Raw genomic sequence first — 27,169 nt, 5'->3', positions numbered from 1 at the left:
CTCCATATCAAATCCACTCCCAGATATATCCATTATACCTTTTAAATCTAGAATCTGCTCTCTTTTCTCCTCTACTGTCATCACCTAGTTTTGAGCTACCATTTTTCATAACTACCTGGCATCTTCACTAGCCTCATCTGGTTAATTTCCATGTCATTTTCCAAAAAAAAAAAAAAAAAAAATGTGTGTGGCTTTCTGTTACTATCAAGGACAGCAAAATCACCACAGTTCTTAAATGGACTACAGGCTCTGTGTTGTGAGCCACATCTACATGTCCAGTCCAACTTAAAACATGTTCCTCCTCCTGTGTGTACTTGCTTTTGTTTTTTCTGTCACATCAAGTTCTGTCCAATTGCAGGGCCTTCGAAAATACTGTTCCTTATGCTAAAACATTGCCCACCCCATCTTGATCTAGATCATTTCCCCTGAATTATTAGCTTTTGTAGCAACCTGTGTTTCTTCTTGGTAGCACTTAAAACAGTAAAACTTTAACATTTATTTGTGTGATTATTTATCTGCTAAACTAGTAGACTGTATGTTCTATGAGGGCAGAGACTGTATATACTTTTGCTCACAGTTTTATGAATATAGAAAAGTATCTGGTTCCTGGGAATCACTCATTATGTGTGTTTACTACGTGAATGAATGGTTGGGTAGAAGAATGACTTTCTATGCAGCCCTTGAAAGAGATTTAAAGGTAGGCAAGTATTATGAGATGACTATGGCAAGATACGTTAGAATTAGAACAGGCCCAAAGGGGAAAAACGGAAATTGAGAAGACCACTTTGTTTTCTGATGATTCATTATAAATTTCAAGAGAATAGAATGCAACTTCAGCAGTAAAGTAGTGGACAGACCCATTCAAGTCTAGAGCTTCTCTCCTGTGAAGCTGTACTGTCTCAATATCAAATATAAGCTACTTAGTATAGATATATGTGTTTGGAGTAGTGATTGAGGAGCCTTTCCTATTCTGAAGTGTCCACAAATAGATTTGATAAACACAGTTAGTTTCTAATCATTTGTGTTAAAGGAGAGGAATATCGTGAATAAATGTTGGCACCAGGTTCAGAAGATTGACTGATTCCATCTTCAGGGGAACTTATGAAAAGCATAAACCACTAGCTTAAGGTAGGGAAAGGTGAGTAGTGGAGATCCTCAGCACTCCCTGTTCAGAACAGCACAGTTTCCTTCATGTAACTCCTCAGTCCCCATAACATGGAAGCCAAGGAGGTTTCCACCACTATCGCCACCCTGTTGTATGATAGACAATTAGTTTTAGTCCATTATTAGTATGTTCCTTTTTGTTTACTCATAAGTGAAAGTATGTGAAAGCTCTAAGACAGCTGTTCCTTCACCAAAATATTTTTCCCTCATCATTTGCTTATACAGATTTGTAATTCCCATAGAAGAGCACTTGCCAGGAAAGTCACTTCCATTTGAACTACTTGGTGTTGAGAATCTTCTCATCATCAGCCACAGTGTGATTATAGTTTAAAAATGTAAATGAGATTCTGGGATGAATCAACTGAAGGATAAAATTCATATGAAAAAGTGATGCTGTAAAAAACCCTAATTAGGCAGCATCTATAATACAGCCTTTCTTACACTGTCAGTTTATTGCCACCAAAAGAAGTAGATATGTGCAAAATTCAGCAACTATTTACAGAGCTCCCAGTATGTGTCAGGTGTTAGTCTAAATGCTTAGAAAGCCAGACAGACACTGTTACAAGATTACATTCTAGGTTGGGAAAAATGTTGATAGGGGATGGAATTAGTATAACGGTAAGGACAAAAGTGAGACATTTTGGAGAATCATTTATAAAATTCATAAAATCTTCACTATGACTATTTCTTCCACAGGCTTAGAAATATAACATCTTTAAAAAATTAAATGGTAAGAAAAAGGCAACTGGGAAAGGAAAACATTATCATATATGACATGCATATAATAGTGATAGTTTAAGGAATTTTGTCTGTTATCAAGTGTCTTAAATTCTGGCTTTCAGAGAGGTGGGTTAAACTTGAGTTTTTTGCTCCAGAAAATTTTTTATGCTTTGATATAATTTTCTTTTGCTCCAGCTTCCTTTTATACTGGGATGAGGTGGAGGGTACAAACACCATGGAGTCAGTGTGAGCCTACAATGCATGTATTAAAAATACTTCGGGAGACAGCAATTTGATTCCGTTACCTAGTTGGATTAATTAAAAGAAAACTTTGAAAAATAATTTTCTAATTGCTTTCTTCCTCATAATCAAAATTCTGGCCAAAGAGGCTTGATTACTTTCCATACTTTTCCCTTGTTGGATGGGCAGAACTGCCGACAGTCTTGAGATTTTCATTAGTTTTTCCCAAAACACAAGTTATTTAAACTCTAAATGAGTAATGTAGGGCTTTAGGGTTCCTTATCAGTTTGTCTGGGTTTGATTTAACTTGTGCACAATCAGGGGTTGGTACAGAGACTATTGTCAACTTTCTGAGCAGCCACTCTGAGGCACAAAGTCACAACTGCCACCACAAGATGGTTCCACTATTTCTGGGTTTTTATTACTCCTATTGCATATGTTTAAGATGTACATCATGCTGTTTTAATATTCATATACATAGTGAAATTATTCCTATAGTTTAGCCAATAATTATTTTTATTTTTATTATTTGATGTTTTGGTTGCTTAATAAGTGATGACTTAGAAAAGTTACCAGAGACTATATATACTATATGCAATATAATATTTCTATGACTTAAACGGCCTATTTACAGGGAACAGCCATTTTACAGATAGCCGCAGAAATAAGCAAAAGGGCCATAACAAGGTAAAACTGGGTCATGGTCTCTATTTGTATACCTCTTTCTGTCATCACATTAAATAGTCTTTAAGAAAGGTGGTCTGGGAAGATTCTGTACAATAAAAGGTTATTATCCAATCAGGATCAAATCATAGTGTTCAACACTAGAATCTGAATGGTACCTTTGGTTTCCCCAAACAAAAATTACTGGTTTTATGTCAACAATTTTCATGTATAATAATATACAGAGATTTTGTTTGTCTCATAATAATTTAAATAAGCAGTTGATTTTATTAACTTCCTTTTCCATAGAAACCACTACATCTCTGTCTCACAAACAACTAAATCAAAATAAAGAATGCTATGAGAGAACTCTTGGTTAAAAATGGGTAGTAATAGGATACTATAGGAGTGTTATAATAATAAAGACTTTTTTATTTCTAACACACTATCTTCTTTTGTCAGAAAAATGTGCCTTTCTTGGATAGTTCCCAGTAGCATCAGTAAAGAGGCATCAGCAATATCATATCCCTCTTGATTTAGATTCAGCTGATGTGCCAAAACAGATAGCACTGAGCAACATGGCTATGTAGATTCATATCATTTCTCCCTTTTCTGTCTCTGAGCCTTATGTTAGCAGTGTGAATCTGCAGTATTTTACCGACAGTCCCCTGGCACCAAGCTCAGATACAATGTTCTTCCCACAGAGAGAAAAGGAGGATTCATGATGATGATAAATGGAAAATTGTGAAGTGGTGTGCTGGTAGTTTGGGTTGAATTATAGAAGCATCCTTTCTAGGACAGTATTTGTAGGAAAAGACTATTACAATGGGCAATAAGATGCTGTGTTTCTCTCTTCAGAATGTGTTACAGAGAAACATTGATCTGAGTTAGGTTTATGTTCTCAAATAACTTTGCAGAAACAAAATAGTGACAAAATTAAATAGCTATGGCTCTAATCTAGTTCATTGCAGGTTGTCAACAGGCTTTTATGAAATCTTCTAAGGTGCTATTGAAAATTTAGGGTACTTGGACTAAAACTTCCTGTTAAATTTTACGTTACTTTGATTCCCTTATTTCTCCCGTTAATTAAGTTAGCAACTAAAATTGTGTCTAGGAGCTGACAACCTTTTTTTTTTTTTTTGAGACAGAGTTTCACTCTTGTTACCCAGGCTGGAGTGCAATGGCACGATCTCGGCTCACCACAACCTCCGCCTCCTGGGTTCAGGCAATTCTCCTGCCTCAGCCTCCTGAGTAGCTGGGATTACAGGCACACACCACCATGCCCAGCTAATTTTTTGTATTTTTAGTAGAGACGGGGTTTCACCATGTTGACCAGGATGGTCTCGATCTCTTGACCTTGTGATCCACCCGCCTCGGCCTCCCAAAGTGCTGGGATTACAGGCTTGAGCCACCGCGCCCGGCCCTGACAACCTTTTTTTAGAGAGGTTTGAAAAATAACTTTTTAACAGCTATCTTTCTATAGTGGAAAGAGAAGTGCTTTAGTGACCTGGGTACAAATTCCATTTCACCAATTTCTAGATTGTTTTTTAACTACAAACAAATCACTTACCATCTTTAGCTTCAGTTTCTCATGTTTAAAATGATGTCACTAATACCTACCAAATAATGTAGTCATGGAAAATAACTATGATGGAAACTTCTAATTGTGTAGGATACTTCTCTCCTACAGAGGGTCTCCTTCCTCCCCTCCCCTCACCTCCCCTCCCCTCTGCTCCTTTTCCCCCACCTCTCTTTTTCTTCAACTGGCTTTAACAACTTAGGAAAGAAATAGCGGAAATCCAAACACATTTTCATCGTTAGATAAGTTATAAGCCAAAAAATATAAATTGATAGAAGAAAGGCATTTTCAAAGTCTTCCCATTTTAAATTGGATGGCTGATGGTAAAAACAATAATTATAGTATGGATCTGATGAATTCTAAGTATAAATAACAGTTTCCTTTATTCTTTGTATTGTATGTAATCATCATTGTGCTTAATTGTTTTTAATCAAGAGAACCACTTGCTGAATTTGATGTGTCTATTTGTGCCTATAACTTCCCTATTCCAAAAATAACTTGAGATGACTTATAATAAAATCAAAGATAGAGTAATATCAAAACCTATTAGTCCAAATTAAAAAGAAGTTCTGTTTCCTTTGCATTTCATCATAACCTTTTGATCCTTTTTTATTGTAAATATATGCATAGCTGCTTTAAATTTACTTTTGTTTTTGCATTTGCTTTTAAGTCGTTATTTGTCATATTGCTTGGAATGATCTTTAATACATTAGTATAATGCACAGAGTGCCTGTGTTCAGATCCCAACTCCTGCACTTATTGGTATCCAAGATAAATAAGCCAACACCAGTTAAAATGGTAAGGATAGATTTTATTCAGTAGTAACTATTGCAGTAGGGAAGTGGGTCCAGTGTGAAGTGAACTTAACTTTGCGGAAACAAAAGGAAGAAGACCTTTTAGAAGCTGGGGTGTGCTGAGGGAAAGGCACTGAAGGATGTCAAAGGGAGCTGGTCCGTGTGCCTGGGCCATCTGGGTTTGTTATTTGCAAGGAGGAACAAACTTATTATATATTTATGATAGGAGGCAGTGGTGTCAATTAGAACATGGTACCCACTGGACTGAGAGCTGTGCAGTTATTTCCCTGAATGTGAGAAGACATTTTTGGGTGGTAGAAGATTTACATTTCAAAGGAGCAGAGAAAGGATTTATAGTTAAAAGCTTTCTAAAGTAACTGCTCTAAGAAAGGGTTCAGAGGCTTATGCTTGTTACCAGGTTTTGACTAGAACAAATAATAAAATCTCCTGGATACATTAAACTTTCTCGGGTAGGCATCTTAAAGGGTGATAGGATCACATGAGGGTTGCAGCTGTGAGCTGTCAGAAACTGTTAATGTGTTTGTTCATATCTCTTAATGTCTGTGTGTGTGTGTGTGTGTGTGTGTGTGTGTGTGTGTGTGTGTGTATGGGGGGAGAGGGTGGACAAAATCAGCACACTTCCTTATTGGTAAAATAAAGAGAATCTAAATTATAAAGACTTGAAACAATGCTAAAATGAGAAACAATGGTGTATATATAAAGGTAGTAATTAAGACTCAATCACATTTTAGTAATTTTTAAAATTTTAAGATGTTTGTTTGATGTGTATTTGAACCTCCTGTTTCTTAACACAGAAGTAGGAGCATAGGCACAAAATTCACAATTTTTTGGTGCTAATCATTAGGTTTAGAGGTACCAAATGATTTCTGTCCATGTTAGTGGAGTCTGATTATTCCAGCTCTGTGAAGTAATAATCCAGGAAGCATGAATTATTAAATGAGTGCAATCTGTATTTGTTTTGGGCATATTATCAACCATAGCACATACTTTATTTTGTATGGATTTTCATTAAGGAAGTGGAGTACACTGAATCTCATTCTCCTTAAGTTGTAATTTTTATCACTAAAAATTCTTGATGTTAATACATTCGATAGTGAAAAAATGACCATATAGATGAGACCAATAACTAGAAAAGAAATAATAGCTTGAGTTAATGTTGATTTCTTCAACGTATTATATAAAAATTTTAAAGTAAGAGAGAACAACCAAAAATAATAGCCTTTAAGACCAACTTTTATTCATTGGGCTTCTCTAATATTTGAGGCATTTATAATGTGATTCAGTAAATTAAATATTTAATTTTTCAAATAGCAAAGATAGTCAAAGCTAACTTCTACCATTTTGAAATCAAATGTATTAAATTGTTCTACTCTTTTTATAAAAGCATTTAAAATGTTGCCTTTTAACTGTGACAATATTTGAAATATCATTCATGATGATTGGTTTTATAAATAGGATCTAAAGTTGTTTAGGAAAGAGTCTTAGACAAACTTTTAGGGTATCTACGTTCTGGACTTAGCCCTTCCACTCACCTGGCACTCAGACCTCAGCAGGAAACCTACCCATACTGAGTACTTTTTTCAGTCAATGAAGCCATGCTTTTATTAGTTATTATTTCTTCCTTACCAGCAACAGTTTAATTTCAATTTTTTTATCTTTTTTTTAATAGTCTGATACATACTTCTGCATGTCAATGCGATTGCCAGTGGATGAGGAAGCCTTCGTGAGTAAGTATTAATTGGATTGGGGGAGCAGCAGTTGAATGGAGGGCAGCTATTTCAAATCGGTGAAAGGTTCTCTTTGAGGGTTATGAGCATATTAATCTTTTACTGTTCGTTTCTAAAATGCACTTATCATGCCTGATGTAGAAACAAACTAGAAAGAGCCACTGAGAGGCAAGATTACAAACTGTATCTGGAGAGATTCATGCGTGGTAGTAGATAAGGAGTTGCATGTAGATGTCGATGACTGCAAATACTGTGTGGTCCCATTTGTATAGTATTGGCTTTCTGTCTGTGGCAGGATGCTTAATTCCACTCCACTAAACAGACGGTTTATTTACCTGCTGGTTCATGCTATAAATCGACTGCACTTAGAATCAACATTGATGAATGTAAGATTTTACCTGTCAGGTAGATGGATAGAAAGGAAGGGAAAGAGAGAGGGAGGGAGGGAGGAAGGGATGAGAAGGGAAAGGAGAGCCAGGAAAGAAAAGAAATGGAAGAAAGAACATGTGTCTTGTTTGTATTATATAATAAGAAAACATTTAAGTGACGGTTCCTTCCCCAACTGAGCCTTTAAATCAGAGAGGAAAAGTGACAAAGCACCATCTGTTTCCATCTAGCTTGTTTCAATTTAAACATCCCTTATGACAGACATTTAACTGTTTAGGGAAGAGCTGTGATTGGCAAATTATTCATGTATTTGACTTTTCTCTACTTCATTTTTAAACATTTGAGATGTTGATTTTGGAGAGAAAGTGATGGTAGTGGTACTTTGGTCCCCTGAAACTGATCTTCAAGTGGGCTGTCTGAAATGGCTATTATGTAAATTGTGAAATGTGTACAGTAGCTTTGGGGCAGTCTGAGGATGAATTTTCATGAGGTGTTTCCCACAGGAATGAATGTTATAGACCTGCAAAGCCAGAGCAATATGCATTCTTTATTCACACACCTTGGTGGCAAACACAACAGAAAATGCAACCTTTGATAACACTCTCAACAAAATTTGCTGCATAGTTAATTCCTAAGAATGAAAGACCACAGGAAGTTGAACATTGATGACATTGTTCGTATAATATTTGGATATTACCAAGAAAAAGTTAGGAAGCAAAGTTCTCCCATATCCTGAACTGAATATCTTTAAAGAAAAAGCAATTTAAGTTTCTAACTGCAGTGTCTGAGTAACACTAAATAGTATTTAGGATATAAATTCATAATTAAAATTCTAGCCATAAAACTTTCCTTAATTTCATATCCGCCTACTTGACTACCTAGGAGAAAATAATATTTACTCACAAAAGAAATTCTACATGAATTTTTATTTCCTAATTTATATTTTCTTTGTTCAAGTTCTGGGGTTGTTTTGAGTCCTGTCTTCACCCAAGCTTTGAAGAGAAGGCCACCCTACACACCTGTGTAAATATGGTAGTCATGTGTTACAGCACTATTACATGTCTCACATTAATAGGTTTGTTTCTGGAAATTGGTGGTGGTGTATGGTTTTAGAAATAGTGACTATAAGGACTATAAATATATATCCTGTGTATTATTGCTCTCCTAAGATAAATGTGTTTACGTTCACATAATTTAAAATGAAAAAATACAACTGAGTGTATTCAGTCAAGTAAAATATTCACAGGAAACTCATAAAGTTCTATATTAGAACCAGAGTGCTAAATATTTTCGTACTTTCTTAAGCACGTTTCTTCTAAGATTAAAGTATTCCAAGTACTGAGGTCCTTAAAAGGTCTTCTAAGATTAGGAACTATTTTCATTATTTCTTCCTTTCTTTATTACTTGGAGGATTGCATGAATACTGAGACTTTTTGTTCCCTGTTCACAATGAGTTGTGAGTCCTTTAATGAACTGTGCCCAGGTGGTTTGTGGTTACTATTGCTTACATAATTCAGCAACCACAAAGTTTAAGTCTAGAAAAATAAGAACTGGAAAATGGAAAACTAGAAACAATTAGCAAATAATCATTTATATAAAAAGATAAGTGAAGGAAATTCTTCATGTATTATGACATTAATTCTTAAGACAACCCTGTAGATAGTCTCATTTCATAGCTTGAGAAACAGAGACAGGAACATTTGTATCTGTGATTTAATCAGGTGTTAAAAGACTAGTTTGTATGGAATTCTCATTTATGTAACCACTAGACTATTACCATCATCACTACCTGTTATTGTTTACTAAGGGCCTGCCAGACACTGTAAGATACTGAAACCTAAATATATTTAAGCCAATTTTCAGGAGAAGGAAACAGAAGTTCAGAGAGGTTAAGGAATCTGCTTAAGCTTTTTACTAGTTATGTATTAACCTAGTTGTACTTCAGATTTGGGTGTGGGACTAGTGATACAAAGGAAGACATGAACAAAGTTATCAAGTGCTTAGCTGGAGCTAAAATATGGCAAGAGCAGCACAGTTCCTTCTTCCTCACATCAAATACAATTATTATTTCATTCCTTTACCTTCACTCCATACCGGGTACACTCTGGCCAATTTTGCCAAAAGAAAAATAAACCTCAAACCATCTTACAAAATAAATAACAAATACACATGAAGATTTGTAGAAGGAAAGGGGCTCAGATATATAGTTATATGTTGGGAGAGTGACCATACATAGCTTTTCCAGAGTCCCAGAGTGAAAGTTTTGCCTGTAAGGCAACCAAGGCTTTTCCATTCTAAGGGATTCTGATGGCATAGAGAATGAAGCTATGGCCTTTTTGTGAATTGTCCCAAATTCCAGATTTCAAAATGCTTTATCCTGACATTAGACACTGTTGTAAGTGAAGAGCTGTAAAAACCCATAATACTTTGTTCGTTCTTTTCCATTTTTAATTATATTTTATTTTTCATAGTCATTCTGTTTGTGTATTCTTTCCTTAAGGCACTTAATGATTTTATACCTTCTGTTTTCATTATCTGGGCCTCTTTAAATTTTTGCATCCCAGCAGGATATGGCACAGACCCATAAATGCTTGCTGAATACACAAGGGAACACTAAAAAAGGCTTTTGTGGCCAGGCACGGTGGATCACGCCTGGAATCCTAGCACCCTGGGAGGCCGAGACAGGTGGATCACAAGATCGGGAGACTGAGACCATCCTGGCCAACATGGTGATACCCCATCTCTATTGAAAATAGAAAAATTAGCCAGGCATGGTGGTGCACACCTGTAATCACAGCTACTCAGGAGGCTGAGGCACAAGAATCGCTTGAACCCAGGAGGTGGAGGTTGTACTGATCCGAGATCACATCACTCCACTCCAGTCTGGTGACAGAGCAAGACTCTGTCTCAAAAAAAAAAAAAAAGGCTTTGTTAGACCATTTTCTGACTCAGCATTTCAAATAGTAGATAATTTACCTTTTTACCTTGAATTATATTCTAATATAAAGAATCGCTTTTTTTTTTTACATGAAAGGCCATTATGCATTAATTCAGCAAACTTAAAATTCTGCTGCATGTAAGTTATTGGATAACAGGGATATGAAGCATGACACAAGTTTAGGGAAGTCACAGCCTAGCAGAATTCTAGATAAGAATAAAAGCGTTAAAACATATAAAAAGGATTTTTTTCTTGAACTTTTCAAATTTCTGAAGAAAATAACAAAAATTGTAAGGAAAAATACACTTTACATTGTCTATTAGAACCAGGACAGACTCATGTGATGGTGTTAAAACTCAAAATTGGATTGAATAACTCATTATTTTGGCTTTGTGTTTATATGCTAGTTATATACCCATCTTAAACATATTTTTAAATTTTGAATGAATGCCATCATGGTCATTATGGAATTCATATGTAGAAATGCCTGTTATATTTACATGTAGCATGTATGATGTGTTTATATAACTGTATTTAATTACTTAATGTGAATTAAAATAGGTGTTTAGAGAAATGCAATGATGAAGATAAAAGTAAGTTTTGTATTTTGAACAAAATTACAGCTTTCCCTAGGGTGTTGTTTTTGTTTGTTATTTTAATAAGAAACCATAGAATTTGAATGGGTGAAAGTATGATAATATCTGCATTTGACCACTGAACTGTAGTGCTGTCTAAAAGGTGTTTTACAGACACTCAGAGGAATTGGCTCTGACAGCAGCCCACTCAGCCAAGAAATTTGACTGTCATCTTCATCCACTTGCTTTCCCTCACATGGATGACCTGTAAATAATTGTGTCTTTTTCTTAGTGAATGATGACAGGTCCCTATCTATCAGATTGCACTGCATAAATGAGATAGAAGCCACTGAATTTAGAAACAGATGAAATTAATCTAATGATTCATTTTTTTTTTGTTTGTTTTATTTTCTTGGGCTTGTCTCTTGAATGTAGAACAGTTTCTGTTGCAGAATTGCCGAGTTAGATTTCAGTCATTCCAAATGTTTTTTGTTGTTTTTGTTGTTGTTGTTGTTTTGTCGTTATACTTTAAATTCTGGGCTACATGTGCAGGACATGCAGGTTTGTAACATAGGTATACACGTGCCATGGTGGTTTGCTGCACCCATCAACCCATCATCTGCATTAGGTATTTCCCCTAATGCTCTCCCTCCCCTATCCCCCGGCCCCGAGACAGGCCCTGGTGTGTGATGTTCCCCGCCCCATGTCCATATGTTCTCATTGTTCGGCGCCCACTTATGAGTGAGAACATGAGGTATTTGGTTTTCTCTTCCTGTGTTAGTTTGCTGAGAATGATGGTTCTTAAACAAAGCACATGCTCAAGTGATGTTCGGTTACTTCAAGTACTGCATGAACAATTCAATTTGATCATGTTTATGGGTCACTAGATAGTAATGACATAAAGACTGAGGCCTGGCAGGGTACATGCTTGTATATATATGTTTTATGGTTTGGCAGCAGTAAATAAAAGAGAGTATCTGTGTATGTATGCATATGTGTGAGTACATGTGTGTGAGTCCCCATCCCCATTCAATCATTCTGTTACCTTTCTGCTTCCAATTAGTTGACTAAGTATCCTTTCCCTTCTGTCTTCAACTAGGACTTCTTTCCAACATGAGTAATGAGTAGTCTCTGCCTCACAGATGATCACTGAGTATTTTCCAACAATCACCCAGGAAAACTCTTAGTTTCCTGGCGAAAGCTACTTGGTGAGAGCTACGATCAAGAACACAAATAAGACGTATATAGTAAAGGTCTTTGATGAGTGGATAAAGCCCATGTTTTTGGTCGTAATCATGAAGGAGAAGTTGCCATGTACCTTGTCTCAGAGTCTCGGAGTATTTCTTAAATGGTTTCTAGCCTTTGGTCACCCAAAATACCCGTGTTTCCAAGTTGACAACCTCCAACAACCCCCTGGGCTTTTCTCAAGTAACAAAAAAGAGTGAGAGATGAGTGGAAACCATGTCTAATTTATTCAATTAGGTACATCTAACGATCACCAAAAATTCACTGACATGCTGACATAGCTGTTTTAATGAACAAGTGTTAAAATGATGCATTCCAGTCCCCCTCCACCTGCACCTCCAGCTAGCTATTTCAGAAGGAACTGCTTTAGTAGTCAACGCTTAAAAAATCACTGAGTTGGTCTAGTCAGAGAAAATTTCATGGCAAAGGTACACAAGATTTCATCTGGACCTGGGAAAAAATGTGTATTTGAATATGCAAAGGGATGAATATTTTAATGGCCCACAGTATGAGCCCAAACACCCTGGGCACAAGTATGAGAAACAGTATCATATGTGGTTATAAGAGCACAAGCTCTGAGCCAGAACACGCCATGTTCAGATCCCAGCCTCACCACTTTCTAGCTGTACTACTAGGGAACAAATTACTTCACCTCTCTCTCCTGAAGACTCATCTATTTGGGAGGACAAAGAACCAGACTCATAGGGTTATTAAGAAGTAAATGGGTGCCTGGCATGTGGAAAGCCCTCAGTAAATGTTAGTAGTTGTGGTTATTAAGTGAGGGCGGCTGCCTGACGAGAATGAAGAGTGGATGTAAGGGTTGCCATCTTGGAAATATGGTTAGCTACAAGATGGGCACAATGTTATGCACAGCCTTAAAAGGCTAGAAGAGGCTAGAAGAAGGGTATGGGCTTGATTCTGTAGGAAATTAATAGTGGACTATTATAGCAATGACATTAGAAAAACAGGGCTTAGTGAAGCTTATGCTGTTTTATCATGCGTAGCTTGACTGATGAAGTCTCTTTATTGATTCTTTAGTCTGGTACATTCCATAGAGTTTACTTTTAAAAGATATATCTTCTAGAAATTTTGTTTTTGTGTGTGTGTTGAAATTTCTTTATTCGGAAGTGAGGATTGTTTTATTTGAAATTTATGTTCAACACTTAGGCTTGCTCAGGTGTCTTATTTCTTAGTTAATTTGGTGGCAGCAGCTTAAAGTCCCCATAAACCACCGTAAGCATTCTTTACCAATGATATATCATTGTCCATGCTAGTAGAAGTTAATGACAGTTTCACTATTAAGCTTTCTGATTAAACATGTTCGAGCAAAAGGTCTTTATTTTAGTACAGAATTGCTTCATGGTTATGGGGAAAGCTTGCAGGAGATAATGTAATGTGCCATTGCCGTGGGTTTTTAACATGCTGGCAAATAGACTATGGTGCTGTGAGCTTTACATTTATCTGTAACTTTTTGGCCCAACTGCAGGATTATGAACATTAAGGCTGATTGTATCCTAAACTTAAATTGCAATTTAAAGCATTACTGTCTTCAGTTCCTTTGAGCAGTTTTTAAAGCATAATCTTTATTTTTTGGAAACAAAGAAATGTTAGTAGTAAGATTTTAGGGCCTGTAAGTTTTTTTAATCATGACATATCTTTTATAATATATTTTCTTACACTTCCCAATTCTCTCGATATTAAATGTGGCTTGAAAATGCAAACAGTCTTAGAATACCAACTCTTTATCATAGATAGGAACACAATCACTAGAGGCATCCTTTGCCTGCTTCAGATCTCAGCACTGAAAAGATTTTAGGTGATACAGCTATAATTACATAATATAATATGGAATTCCAGTGGTCTCCTTGAATAAAACAATTCTGAAATATAAATTAATTTTTATCTGTAGAACCTCTTTATAAATTTGCTTTATAAGAAATCTGCTTTTACTCTTTTTCCTGTATATTTAAAGGAGCAATACAATCCCAATCTAACTAAGGTGAGTTGATAAACTCAGAGTATTCTCACATAATAGAGTATTTTCAGTCACTATAAATGGGGACTATAGTCAGAATTACTGGTGATTCCCCTGTGAAACCTTTAAAAGATATACTTACCTGGGATTAACCGCTGGAGATTTGATTGAGATGTTGATGAGGGAGGTGAGGAGGGACTGATCTAGATGGACTCTAGGAGCTTGTATTTTTACCAAGTTCCATAGGTAATAATGTAAAGCTCAGGCTAAAAATGGCTGCTTAAAAAAATTATTTAATACCATGTTAAAATAACCATGGTATGCAAACTAAGGTACTTACACTGTATAACATGATTATATTGGGAGGGAAAATGAAAGTTAACAATGGTTATCCCTAAGGTATACAGGCAACAATTCTAGAATGCCAAAATTCTTCAGATCCAAACTTGAATTTGCAAGTCAGTTTGTTTTTATTCAATAGGTTATTATCTATGGTCTGTAGTATTCCTCTACTGAATATTTTTAGCTAAAAAGAATGTTCCTGCCATTTCCAGTGGTAATTTAGAGCTCGTTATATATACATGAACATCTCCAAAATCGCTGGTTTCTCTACTTGGTTGTGTGTGTTCTTCAGAATCTTTCCATGTCCTAAGTCTGGCAGAAAAATCAAAATTTGACATGCAGTCTTGAATATCCACTTCAAAGGGAAAAATGGAGAACTAAATGGCCTTGGCTCTTAGGTCACATTCTTAGAAAATTTTGTGGCCCGGATTATAGTCTGATGTTAGCTAAAAGAGCCCATAAACCCCAAACAACCCCATGCAGTGAGGAGAAATTTTGCTTGCAACTCCAGATTTTCGACCTAGGCATCTCTCTTTTCACCATGTCATCTGCACACATACTTTCAAGTCTTCCATTTCAGATGCCATTGTCCTTTGAGAAATCCTCCAACCTGTGTGCTTTCAGTGTCATCAGATTTCCTTTCATTACTGTGTGTGAATCACTTTTTTGGAGTCTTAGTCCTGCAAACGTATTTCATTCCCAGGACTTACCCGCCTATAAAATGTTCCCTGATCTCATACCTCAGGCAATCTGAACTGTTAGCTCCCATTGAGACTGAAGTACCATTTCCACTTAAACAACTGTCATCTTATTATTGAGTTAGAAGAGTCAGTGGCACTTTTAATCTTATCGGTTATAATATTCCTTTGCATTCTCTTGAGGCTGTGTTTTGCACTGTTTCGCACCATCCCAAGGCTGTCTTTGTTTATTCTGCCTGTCAGAATCATACACTTAAATGCAGCTGTTTCCATTATTATCTTCTAGCTCTATCCCCCTTGGATCCTTTATTTCTTTGGTGAATGATGGGCAAAAAAGAAAGGAAACATTTCTTTTTAAGATGTTATTCTGAAGTATTTTTCCATATTCTATTTTGTATTGTGTTGACATCTCCTGCATAGTCACGTGTGTGTCTTGTGCCCAGCAAACCTAGAATTCAATAGGGGTGGGGTCTTATTTTGCAAAGCCAAGCATAATAAGCAGGAATGGAGCAAACCCCTGAAATGAACCTGTCAGACTAATCCTTTCCCAGCCTGCCGCTCTCCACCACTGGCAGCAGCTCTTCAGTGAAATTGTCCAAGCACTGTTTTATTTTAAGGCATCTACTGTTTGTTTTAGATTTACATTTTGATTTGACATTCCTTTTCATTTCCACTTGCAATGAATTGTACTTTGAGCTATAATTATATAAATATTTAGATATTATACTTTTTCTTTAGGATATGAAAAATGATGGTTAGTTGCTTGTTTTTGCTGTGTACTTCTAATATACTTAGCATTTAAATTAGATCTGGAGTTTCTGGAGGAATATATGAGTCAATGAAAATAGGATTTTGTGAAGGGGAACTCTGACGAAGTTTCTTTTACTATCACTTAAAGACAGAGTTGTTTCTCATTTTAGAAGCAAAAATTAAACACATATCTAGAGTTCAAAGTAAAGAAATAAGTGATACTTAAAATGTATGTCAGAAAAAAATGTATGTCAGAAGGAGAAAAAAATCAGAAAATGGTTAGAAAAGTTCTGCCTTGATTAATTAAGATTTGCCCTTTACTTTACAAAGGACAGTTGGAAGAGTCTCTTATATAAGCAAGGGCCCAGGCAAACTATTTTCTTTCTTTCCTAATGAAAAGCTGCAGAGATGATAAGTTGTTGTTTTTATGATCTATTACTTTTCTAACAGCTCTCTTCCCTGCCCTTAACTGAATCTTTTGCTTATTAATATTTCATTTTTTAAAATTACTAATAGATCCTTTTTTCTCCAGAAATGTCTTTGCCTTGTTTCACAGCAGCATACACATTGCATTAGTATAAAAAAGATACTGTTGATGTCTCCTAAACAGACCCTGAGAGCCCTGGGCTATCCCCAAAACTCTGTCTTAAGCCTTCTCTGTGATTCCTACTACCCTTTCTGGTACTTTCATCTGTCCTCATAGCTGCAAGTTTCAATTTTTGAATGCTTCCCAAATATGTAATTCTCTGACCTTTCTCTTGAACAAGAGTCACAGAATTCTGACTCCCTGCTGGATACTTCCACCTGAATTTTTAGCCGGTGCTTGAAACATTGTTTTGCATCCAGCCATTTAATTCTTGGAATAAACTGCACTTGGCCATGTTGGCTTATAACCAAAATTCCAAGAATGTAGGAAATGTATCCACCCATAATAAGATCTGCTGAGGAGAGGAAATCATGTAATCATCTAAATAGGTTCTGAAAAAGCAGAGAGGTCAGCTTTTTGTTTGATAAGGTCTCATGGATTGGCAGAGGGAATATTTTTAAAAAGGTGCAACGAGGAGGAGGAGGATGATACAATTATACAAAAAGTTATAGATGTTCATAAAGTAATACAAACAGTTAGATAAAAATCAATATAAGATTAAAAGTTGTATCATATACCAAAATAAAATCAAGGTGAATAAAAGACCCATACTCCTACCTCAGGGCTTTTTCCATTTTCTTTTTGCCCCAGAAAGGGTCCCTGGTAGGATTCTGGAAGGGAGGAAAGAAATCCTGCACTCAACTTGAAAATGGTCTATAGAGGTAGAATCCTTCTTCTTTCATTTTTTTTGCTAACAAACTTTGGCTTCATGACAATATGACTTTGTAGGTATTGTGAATGGTTGCAACTTCCAACGGATTCTTTCCTTTTAAAGAATCTTCCACCTCTTAGGCTTGCTGTATTCTTTGGTAATAGAAAACCGAGCTTTAAGGTACAGCAAGTCCATTTTTCAGCCATTCTCTCTTTGTTAGTATTTTAAATGATGGTATGAAAACTTAAAGATTTGATTTTTAGGCTTCAAGTTCTTATTTTCATTGCAGTAAAAGAAGGGTATTTTTGTCTCCTCCAAAAGTTGTAAGCCAAGATGGCACACAGTAGGTTTGGCACGTAGTGCTATGTTTTCTATCAGACACACTTTGCAAGTCATTGTGCTATAGTTTGATGTGGAATATTTTTTTGTTTTATAAGATCTCATGTCTCACATATACTTTCTAGCAATAAGTGATGTTTTCTTAATTTTATCAAACAGATCAAAATAGCTAAAAGATGCATTTTTGCACACACCTGAGATTTAAGATCATTTTGGGCTTTGTAGCATTTTATGTGCAAAGGTGACTCGTAAACTGCTACTGCATACTGGACAGCATTTTGATGAGGACAAAAAAAGATGAGCCAAACCCACACTAGGAATGGGAGTTCATAGATAATAATATAATTTATTTTTAATTTTTTTCTCTGTTTTAACTATACGCTTGTTTATTTTAATGTCTTTCAACAACTTGTATTACGAGAAAATGAGAAATATCATTGCATAACTTCGGATATCTTTTAAGAATTATACCGTGCTTATTCAGGACAGTAATTTTATGTCTTCTGTGTTTTTGTAAAAATATATTTTCCACTTTTATTTTTCTTTCCTGGTAAATTGTTTCTTCATATACATCCTAGTGATGTATATGAATAACTACAGTACTGTTGTTATTCTAAGATGGTAATAAAATTGTGTTATGAAATTTTGTGCTCATATTTGACCACTCACTGTGGTTTCTATTTTACTACAGTGTTGTGCAGTGTTTTATGGTACTCAGCACTCAGCTGAAGTCTGAAAGGAAATATACTGTGAATACATAGCCTACAGCTTTCATTTGATACCCTTATAATACACTCACCACTTTAAAAAGACATCCTCCATTTAAAAAATGTATGTGTGTGTGTGTGTGTGCATGATAGTCAGCCTATCATTTTTCCTTTTTACTACCTTAATTGAATTATAAGTCATGCTTTTAATGAATTAAAATAAATTAATCAAATTATACGTCATATAAATTAATCAAATCATAAGTCATGCTTATCTTTAATAAGATAATTTTTACAAACAGGACATTTGATCACAAGAGCATCAAAATTTCTTTGTTATACAAGTATTTGAACTGTTCAAAGATGTATTTTGTGACTTTTGTGAACAGAAGTGTAACTTGCATTCACATACATGTGTTATTTTCTCATAACAGTTGACTTCAAGCCTCAAGCCAGCATGGATACTGTCCATCATATGTTACTTTTTGGATGCAATATGCCTTCATCCACTGGAAGTTACTGGTAAGGATAACGGGTTCACAGTAAAGAACTGAGTAGAAAAATGTGTTTTACAATTACAAAGTATATCTGTGCAAGTATTTTGCAACTGGTTAATAAATAGGCAGAACTTTTTTTAAGAAAAAGAACATTGTTCATTGACATCACATGATTATCATGGTTTATCACAGTTATTTAGTCTGCTATGGAACATATCTATTAGCCTTTGTCACTGACTTAATAAATATATGTCTCATGGACATAAAGATGGAAACAGTAGAAACTAGGGACTCCAAAAGGGGCAGGGTGAGGAGGCAGCAAGAGCTGAAAAACTACCCATTGGATCCTATGTTTGCTATTTGAGTGATGGATTCAATAGATGCCCAAACTCCACCTTATACAATATACCATGTAACATGTTCCTCCTGAATCTAAAATAAAACAGATTAAATATATGTGTATCGTTATATAGCAGTATGTCCAGGTGCAGAAGGCTTGTAAACAAAGTCTGAAAATTTAGGTTATTGTTACTCTGATACGAATTTTTTAAGGTTCATTATTCTACCCAAAGAGCACCGTGGTTCTGTTCATTGAGCACTCTTTCTTCAGACACTGTGCCTGGTGATGTAGGCCTACCATTTCATTTTACCCTAAAGTCTCTGCAAAGCAAATATTGTTATTTCCGCTTTACACACAAGAAGCCTGAAGCTCAGAGTGATTCAGTAAGTTGTTCAAGGTAACATAACTCGTTGGTACAAGATAAAGATTGAACCCTAGCTTGTCTGATTCCAAACCTACTGTCATTTCCATTTTACCACACTGCCTCCTGTTTATTCAAGTAATTATTAATTCAAGTATTTATGCAATAGATATTATTAGAAATTATTTGAATCACTACAGTGAGTCTTAATATCATGCCACAAACAATCAAGAAACCTCTATTAAATGCTTGTCGTATGCCAGAGCTGTAGCAGATGGTTGCGAGGTTCTAGGAAAAATAAGATGTTTTCTACCCCTATAAGTTTACAGCATAATTATGGTTTGAGATTGTGCCTCTCATTTTGTTCTGTGGCATTCTTGAAGATCACCGAACTCTGAAAATAGCCACACGCTTTAAGCTTTATATTTTTCATGTAGACCCAGAATCACTGTTACATATTTAATAGTCTGAATGACTGGTGTGCTTTGCTTTGCACTGAGAAGGAATCCGTTTTTGAGGTCCTGTCCCTACATAATCCTATAGACTGATGGTCCTTTCTCTGTGCATCCTAATATTCATATGTCTGATGCGAGTCAAGCAGCAACTGCTCTCTTGTTGTTTTTATAATAAACAATATAATATGTATTTTGAACTGTTAAAAGCACAGGGCAATTAGTGGAAATCTCCCTGGACCAAGTACCATCAAAGCGTTTGTTAATAGGCTTAAGTTATTTGATGAAAGGGACATATCACATAGGAACCCAACTCATGTGACTAGGTTTATGTAAAAACGGACTCAGCAAATCACAGTTAATATCTTTCAATATCAACATTCCCGTTTATGCCCTTCACTAAATTTTTATAAATAAAATTCTGGGATTAAAAGATTATTCTTTGACAGCTTTTCCTGAATCTTATTCAGTAAATCACACCCTTTGGTTTTTATGCTTTAAAATGATTCCTTCTGAAATTACCAATATTTACCTTTGGATTAGACTCATTGAAAATAGCTAGAAGGAATGTAAGCTTTTAAAGCCTGCTTTTGTTGCACCCGGTTTAAGGAAATGAGTGAGAAAATAAAACGACACTTAATGCTATTCCAATTCCAATTGTTAGGAAAAATTATCTGAAATGAGCCAAGTATAGCTCACTGTTCTCACATTAAGGGAATATTTTAGCCACTTTAAAATATTTATTAGTATTCTTAAATAAACTATTTTGAAATTAAATCCATAAGATACATTGACCAAAAGTCTTCCATATTGCAGAACGAGAAGTTTCAAAGAAAAATCTAAATGAAAGTGAAAAAGAAATTTTGAGTGGAGTAATTGCTCCATGTATCATTTGCTATAATTATTACTTTAAAGGCAACATGGTAGAATGAAAGAGCAGTGAACTAACTTGCTGAATTCCCTGGGTAGGCTATTTAGCCCATCTGGGTTAGAGTTCTTTTCATTTTAGCAAAGGACTTATACTAGGCCATTTATAAAGCCTCTCTATGCTCTAAAATTCCATAATTCTATGAATATCAATTACATGTAAATGCTGAGTCTGATTGGAAACGCATTATTTCTAGGAGTTGGAGATGTGTGTGCTGCTTGACTTACCTCAAGCAAGCAGCTCACTGTGTTTTGCCAGTCAGTTGCATCATTGAGTAATTACATTTCTTAATAACACTATACCCATATCATTTTAAGTGGATTTTAAAATATTTTCTTTGTATCCCATAGTCCCACTTAATTTGTAGGTCTGTTGTAATTGAATTTATAACCGTAAAACAAGGACAATTGATGCTGTTATTCATCATCTTATAACCAAGCCCAAAGTGCTTAAGTCTAACATTTAAAAGTAGGATCTTTTCAGTATGCAAACTAGAAGACATACATTAAGTAAAATCATTCTATTGACTCTTATCTTTCACAATCAGGTCTTATGTTCTTTTTTTTTTTTTTTTTTTTTGAGACAGAGTCTCACTAAGTCACCCAGACTGTAGTGCAGTGGTGCAATCTCATCTCACCACATCCTCTACCTCCTGTGTTCAAGCAATTTTCCTGCCTCAGCCTCCTCAGTAGCTGGGACTAGTTGGGACTACAGGCGCATGCCACCATGCCCAGCTAATTTTTGTATTTTCAATAGAGGTGATGTTTTGCCATGTTGGCTAGGCTGGTCTCGAACTCCTGACCTGAAGTGATCCACCTGCCTTAGCCTCCCAAAGTGCTGGGATTACAGGCATGAGCCACTGTGCCCCGCCACAGGCCTTATATTCTTATTTAAAGATAGTATGCATTATTTATCTTCCAATATTTGGTAAAATCTATGCTTTAAAGAATTAGAATTCACAGGATATTTCCCAGCCAGAATTTTTAGTTGCTTCACAGAAACATCTTTCACTCCCTACCGCAAGTGCCTCACAGCCTCAGCCCTGAAGATAGTCAGTGGATATTTTCCAGCTGTTTAACATCTTATTCTCTCATCTGAATTTACAGTATTCACAACTAAAATCTGTTAATGTCAGAAGTCTTGCATTATTTTTCTAAAATGTTTGAGTCAGGCAATTGATCACCCTCATTTTACAGTTACAAATCTATTCTTTAATTATTCTAATATATAGATCACACTTAAATGAAGACTCCTAAACTTTCACATGTATTTTGGGTATGATACCTATAACAGTTTTTGTTGCTTAAAAATATACAGAAGTCATTCACGCTTTATGGAAATCTATAAGGAAATACAAAGCTGTTTTAAGGAAAGAAGAAAAAGCTATCTTAACATCAAAATGTCAAACTTGGATTTTCTTTTTTCTGTTTGTTAGCTAGGATTTCCTCCTGTTTTCACTTGAGTGTTTCATTTTCATTGCCAGCAGGTTGGCAAATAGGTATCTTTAATATAGAAAACATGTTTCCCCTGAAATTATGAAGTTATAATTCATCCTCTGTCTTCAGGCAGCATTTTTAATATGAAGGCAGAGAGCTATTCTGATGATGTTTCACTGTTGTGCTGCCCTCCTTTGCTCTTTGTAATTGCCTCTTTCTACTGTTCATTAAAATATATTTACAGTTATATTAAGTTTATATGAAAATACTAGACACAGCATGAAGCAGTTTTCATTACGTAGTCATTTTAATTTTAAAGTTTTTTTCCTCTGCACATATTCCAGTCTTCTGTGTCTCATTCCAAATTAGCAGCTAACACTGGTAATGTATCTAGTTAATTATATGCATGTGCATTTAAATTGCATACATTGATTTGAACCTTTTAATATACTGTAGGGTGGTCCCTTTATAGTTAGAGTGGGCCTGATGCTCAATTCCAAATTAACATACCTCTAGAGGATGCAAATAAGGACCAGCTGATGGAAAAGAAACAGTTCTAACCCATGTAAAGAAGGTGACAGTACCTGTCAGATATAACCCCAATACCTTCTTTCCAAACTTTTAGAGGAGGAGACAATTAACCCCTTCTAGGGACCAAAAGAAAATAATAACACCAAGATTAGAGCAAGCATAGCAATAGCATGATCTGTTGCACTTTATTTGTGCTTTATAGACCTAATTCAAGGCATGACAATTCTAAGTTCCCCAAATTTATTAGCTGAATATGAGCCATAAGTGAGCAGGTGCTCTTTTGAAGTTTTTATAGTCAGTAATACAGTGATGGTGCTGAAAACTGGGTGATTTAAGTATAAAAATTTACCTCAATCTTGGAAATTTAAATATTGCATTCATCTATGAATTACTTTATTCTGTTTTTTACTCTTAACAATCAATATTTTTAAATGATGAGTGATTCAAATCATAATATTTTGTTTGTACAAATTGTGTTGGCATTTGGGGTATCTCTGGAGTGCTTTCTTTTTTAAATGTGAGATTGTAAGCTTTTGCATTTTCTATTCTGCTGAGCACAGGACATAAGGTTTAAAGCAATTTAGGATTGCAAACACCAAGATTTTGTGTTTCAAATATTAGTTGACTAAAGCGAGTGGGCGTCTTATGTATCCAGTCTTATACTTTGGTGTGATCTTCTATGCATAGCTAAATTTATTTTTAGCTCTTCTTATTAATATTTGATTTTAAAGCCATTTCTAATGACACTTAGGACCAACTAATCTTAAGCCAAAGATGTCATCTACAGGTTGTTTGATGTTTTTGATGAAGAAAAATCCCAGCTGGTTAAATGAGGCTATTTCCAGCCGTTCGAACTGGGAATCATTCTCAAGCTAAAGCAGTAGTGCCTTACCATCTTATGAAGCTTTAGCTTAAATCCCTTTCAACTGCTTCTATTTATTAACCACCTGCTGTGTCTTTTTAAATGCTGCTATCTCCACAGGGTTACAGCTGCTGATGAGTAGAAAGAGAAAGGAGCTAAAATATATAAATATATATGTATATAGAAGCCTGTATGTGAGACACCCTGCTTGGGTACACATTTAAATGTCTATTTTTTAAAGGTGATGTTATTTTCCAAATAAGTCCACAGCTTTGTTGCCTCCCTCACAGTGATAATGATTCTTTGTTGAGAACAGTATTTGCATATGCTGTCCTTATGCTCCCATTCCATATCCTGGACTTGTCATCCATACACTATATACAGCAGGATTCAGGGTGTCTTCTGCAATCCCCCTCTTTGTGTTTTCTGCCATATGAAACTTCTAAAGTTAATATACATAACATCCTTGTCTGTATAAGTAAAAATAACAGAATCTCCCAAATCTACACTGTGTCTTGTTTTAAGCACTGTAAAATCTGTCATTGAGTGCAGTAGCAATGTTTAGACATAAATTACTGCTAGGCTAAAATTAATAGTGTCCATTTCCTTTTTCCACTTTAATATTTTAATAGATTCCTATCATATTGCATGTTGGGATAGTATAATGGATCAATTTTTAAAACACAGTTGTTCTCTGGTTTTAACTTCTAGTCACCAATGATAATGTTCCCTGGCTAATAATATTAAGATATTATTAGGATTAATTGGATTAAAGGTATTAATAGGTGTTCCTTGGTAATTGCCCAATTCTTAGTGAACTAGTGTCAACTTTAATAAAATAGAATGTTATAGTTGGAACTCTTTTGACTGTTTTAATAGAAACAATGCATTTTTTCTCACAAGACCTGTACTTTATGTTAAATAGAGTAGCAATATTATAATGCAGTGCTGTATTTAGCGTAGATCCAGAACTTTGAAATCAGAACATCCTGGTTTCAGATCTCAGCTCTGCTACCGGGTAGTTGTAATAAACATTAGCAAATTGATGTAACCTGTATTTGTCTGTTTTCCTCATCTGTAAAATCGGGCTACTAATCATTGGCAGTTTGATTGGGCCATCGTGAAGGGTAGATGAGGTAACATAAGTAATGTGCTCAGTGTAGCACCTGGCATATAGAAGGGCTAGCCATTTTTTTTTTTTTTTTTTTTTGAGACGGAGTTTCACTCTTGTTACCCAGGCTGGAGTGCAATGGCGCGATCTCGGCTCACCGCAACCTCCGCCTCCTGGGTTCAGGCAATTCTCCTGCCTCAGCCTCCTGAGTAGCTGGGATTACAGGCACACGCCACCATGCTCAGCTAATTTTTTGTATTTTGAGTAGAGACAGGGTTTCACCATGTTGACCAGGATGGTCTCGATCTCTTGACCTCGTGATCCACCCGCCTCGGCATCCCAAAGTGCTGGGATTACAGGCTTGAGCCACTGCGCCCGGCCCATTATTTTTATTTATTAACAAAGTATATATTAATTATTCACTGTATGCCAAGCACTTTCTTGGGCACTGAGAATTTGGTATGAACAAAACAAATACACCCTCCACTTTTATGGACTTACTGCCTGTCTAACCTTATTGGGGCAAAGGAGTAGTGGGTAGTTACTGTGATATTATTTATCAAGCTGGCATTTCTTAATCACCATTCTTATTTGCTTTTCATTATGTATCCTTCTAATTACTATATGTTAATGTCTTTCCGTTGCACTGAAGTTCACATAGAATTGTCTGGATTTAGGAAAATATTCTGTGGGTTTATAGAGCAGTTAATAGTATTTGAATATCTGACTCATACTGAATGCATTTTGAAAGGTAAGGACCATCTTCTTATGTGATTGATTTTGTATTGTGTTTCTTAAAAAACTTTCTAACTTTAGATGAATTTTTTTTTTGCTGTGGTTCTGTTAGTTATGTAATGTATTAAAATTGGAATTTAAGGCTATACAGACTTAACTTGAGGGCATGACATTTATTTATTTATTTATTTATTTATTAGCCAAAAGAAGAAACGAGTTACCAGTTCTGATCTTCCCTGAGTAAACTTGGATTTTAAATAGGCTTTAACAGATATAACCAGAGAGCACTTTAACAGTCAGTCATGCTTGGATAATTCAAAATGACAATCTACCACTTTTCAGTGCTTGGCACAGTCAGAAAATATTCATGCCATCTGAATGGTTTCCCCGTGGATTAAACTTGAAAAGGATTCTATAGGAAAGGTCCAAGAATCCAGACTAGTTTTATTTTCAAATGCGAATTCTCATCATTTTTACTATGAATACTAAGAAATCACAAGGGACCTATGTGAACCTTTCCACAATTTAATCGATTGAATCTGGAGGAGTCTTTAGGAGAAGCTGCTAGAATGATAAGAAAAAGAAACCTGGTTGATGAGGCCTGAAATTACAACAGCCATTGATCAAGGGTTACATTGCTCCCCAGGCTTAAGGCTCTTTTTACTAGTAAGACTAGTCAAAATCTCCTCTGTTTTCATAGGTCCTTTTTTGGAAAGCTGAATTATACTATACCATCTTTCTCTTTTTGGTCATTTTACATGGAGAAAATATAATGCCATTTTCATTTAAAATGCGAAATGGAAATGTTTACCACTCTGCTGTGTTGTCAGTTATAGAACTCATTTCTCTCGGCCTCTTGTTTTTCCTCTTAATCCTCCCCTTGAGTTTTAGGATTCGTTTCAATGCCCTAGTGTTCTCCAGTGAGTCATTCTCTACTGTTTTGAGCTTATATATTTTTTTATTGTAAAACAGGGTTTTAAAAATTAAACCAGTGTTTGCTTTGAAGCTCTTATTTACCAGACCTGATAAGAGAATAAAATATAAAATCATTGTCTTTTTGTGAATATGTCACAAACAACTTACTTCATCTCAGATTTGATTTTAGAATTGCATGCACAAATTGCAACTTGGTTCAGGAATAATAGTAGTAATCAAAGCTTATCTCCATGTAATATCATTCTCTGCCCATAAATCAGTGTCGAGAATTGAGATAGAAGGGACTGTGACAACCAGAGCTTTGAACCATAGCTCAGCTGTTTGACCTTTGGAAGTTACTTAAACTCTCCGAGCTAATTCGACTTTAAATTACAACCTGCCAGCAGTTTTCTTATATAAACTGATTTGTTCAAAATACTAGGAAAAGAATAATTGGTATTTATTGATGTTTCTATTATAAAATTTTAATCTAATTTTTTTCAAAAAATATTACATGAAGTTGACAGTGCAATAAAATTTAAGCTAATTCAGTTCTTTAAGTGTCTGTACATGGAAAGTTAAAAACTCACCTAGAGGTAAGTTTCACCAAACATTTGTTTCAAGCTGGGACTTCAACATGAAGATATTATCTACGTACCTGTACTCAGTACTCAGTCTGGGTGGAGAGAGAGAAGTAAGCTGACACTTAGGATGAGGAATGCCTTAGGATGAGGAGTGCTATGGTTGAGGAATGGAAGTTGGTGGTGGGGGGCTGGTCAGAGAGTACTTCCCTGAGGACGAAGGCTTGAAATGAATCTTGGAGAAGAAAGTGAATACAA

The 27,169-nt window shown here is 35.5% G+C and overlaps 1 protein-coding gene across 10 annotated transcripts in view; it reads left to right on the top strand.

Annotated features, from left to right (window-relative positions):
• The window catches only part of PAM (peptidylglycine alpha-amidating monooxygenase), a 282,041-nt gene that overhangs the window by 148,451 nt on the left and 106,421 nt on the right, over window positions 1–27,169 (top strand). For all 10 annotated transcript variants that reach the window (XM_074383152.1, XM_074383150.1, XM_074383147.1 and 7 more), the window contains 2 exons: window positions 6,851–6,908; window positions 18,597–18,684. In XM_074383152.1, the coding sequence (XP_074239253.1) occupies window positions 6,851–6,908; window positions 18,597–18,684 (146 nt within the window). The remainder of the gene's footprint in view (window positions 1–6,850; window positions 6,909–18,596; window positions 18,685–27,169) is intronic.

Source organism: Saimiri boliviensis, chromosome 1, assembly GCF_048565385.1.
Source record: "Saimiri boliviensis isolate mSaiBol1 chromosome 1, mSaiBol1.pri, whole genome shotgun sequence".
Taxonomy (NCBI): Eukaryota; Metazoa; Chordata; class Mammalia; order Primates; family Cebidae; genus Saimiri; species Saimiri boliviensis.
Note: the sequence above shows the minus strand (reverse complement) of the source record. Positions and strands in the feature narration are given on the sequence as shown.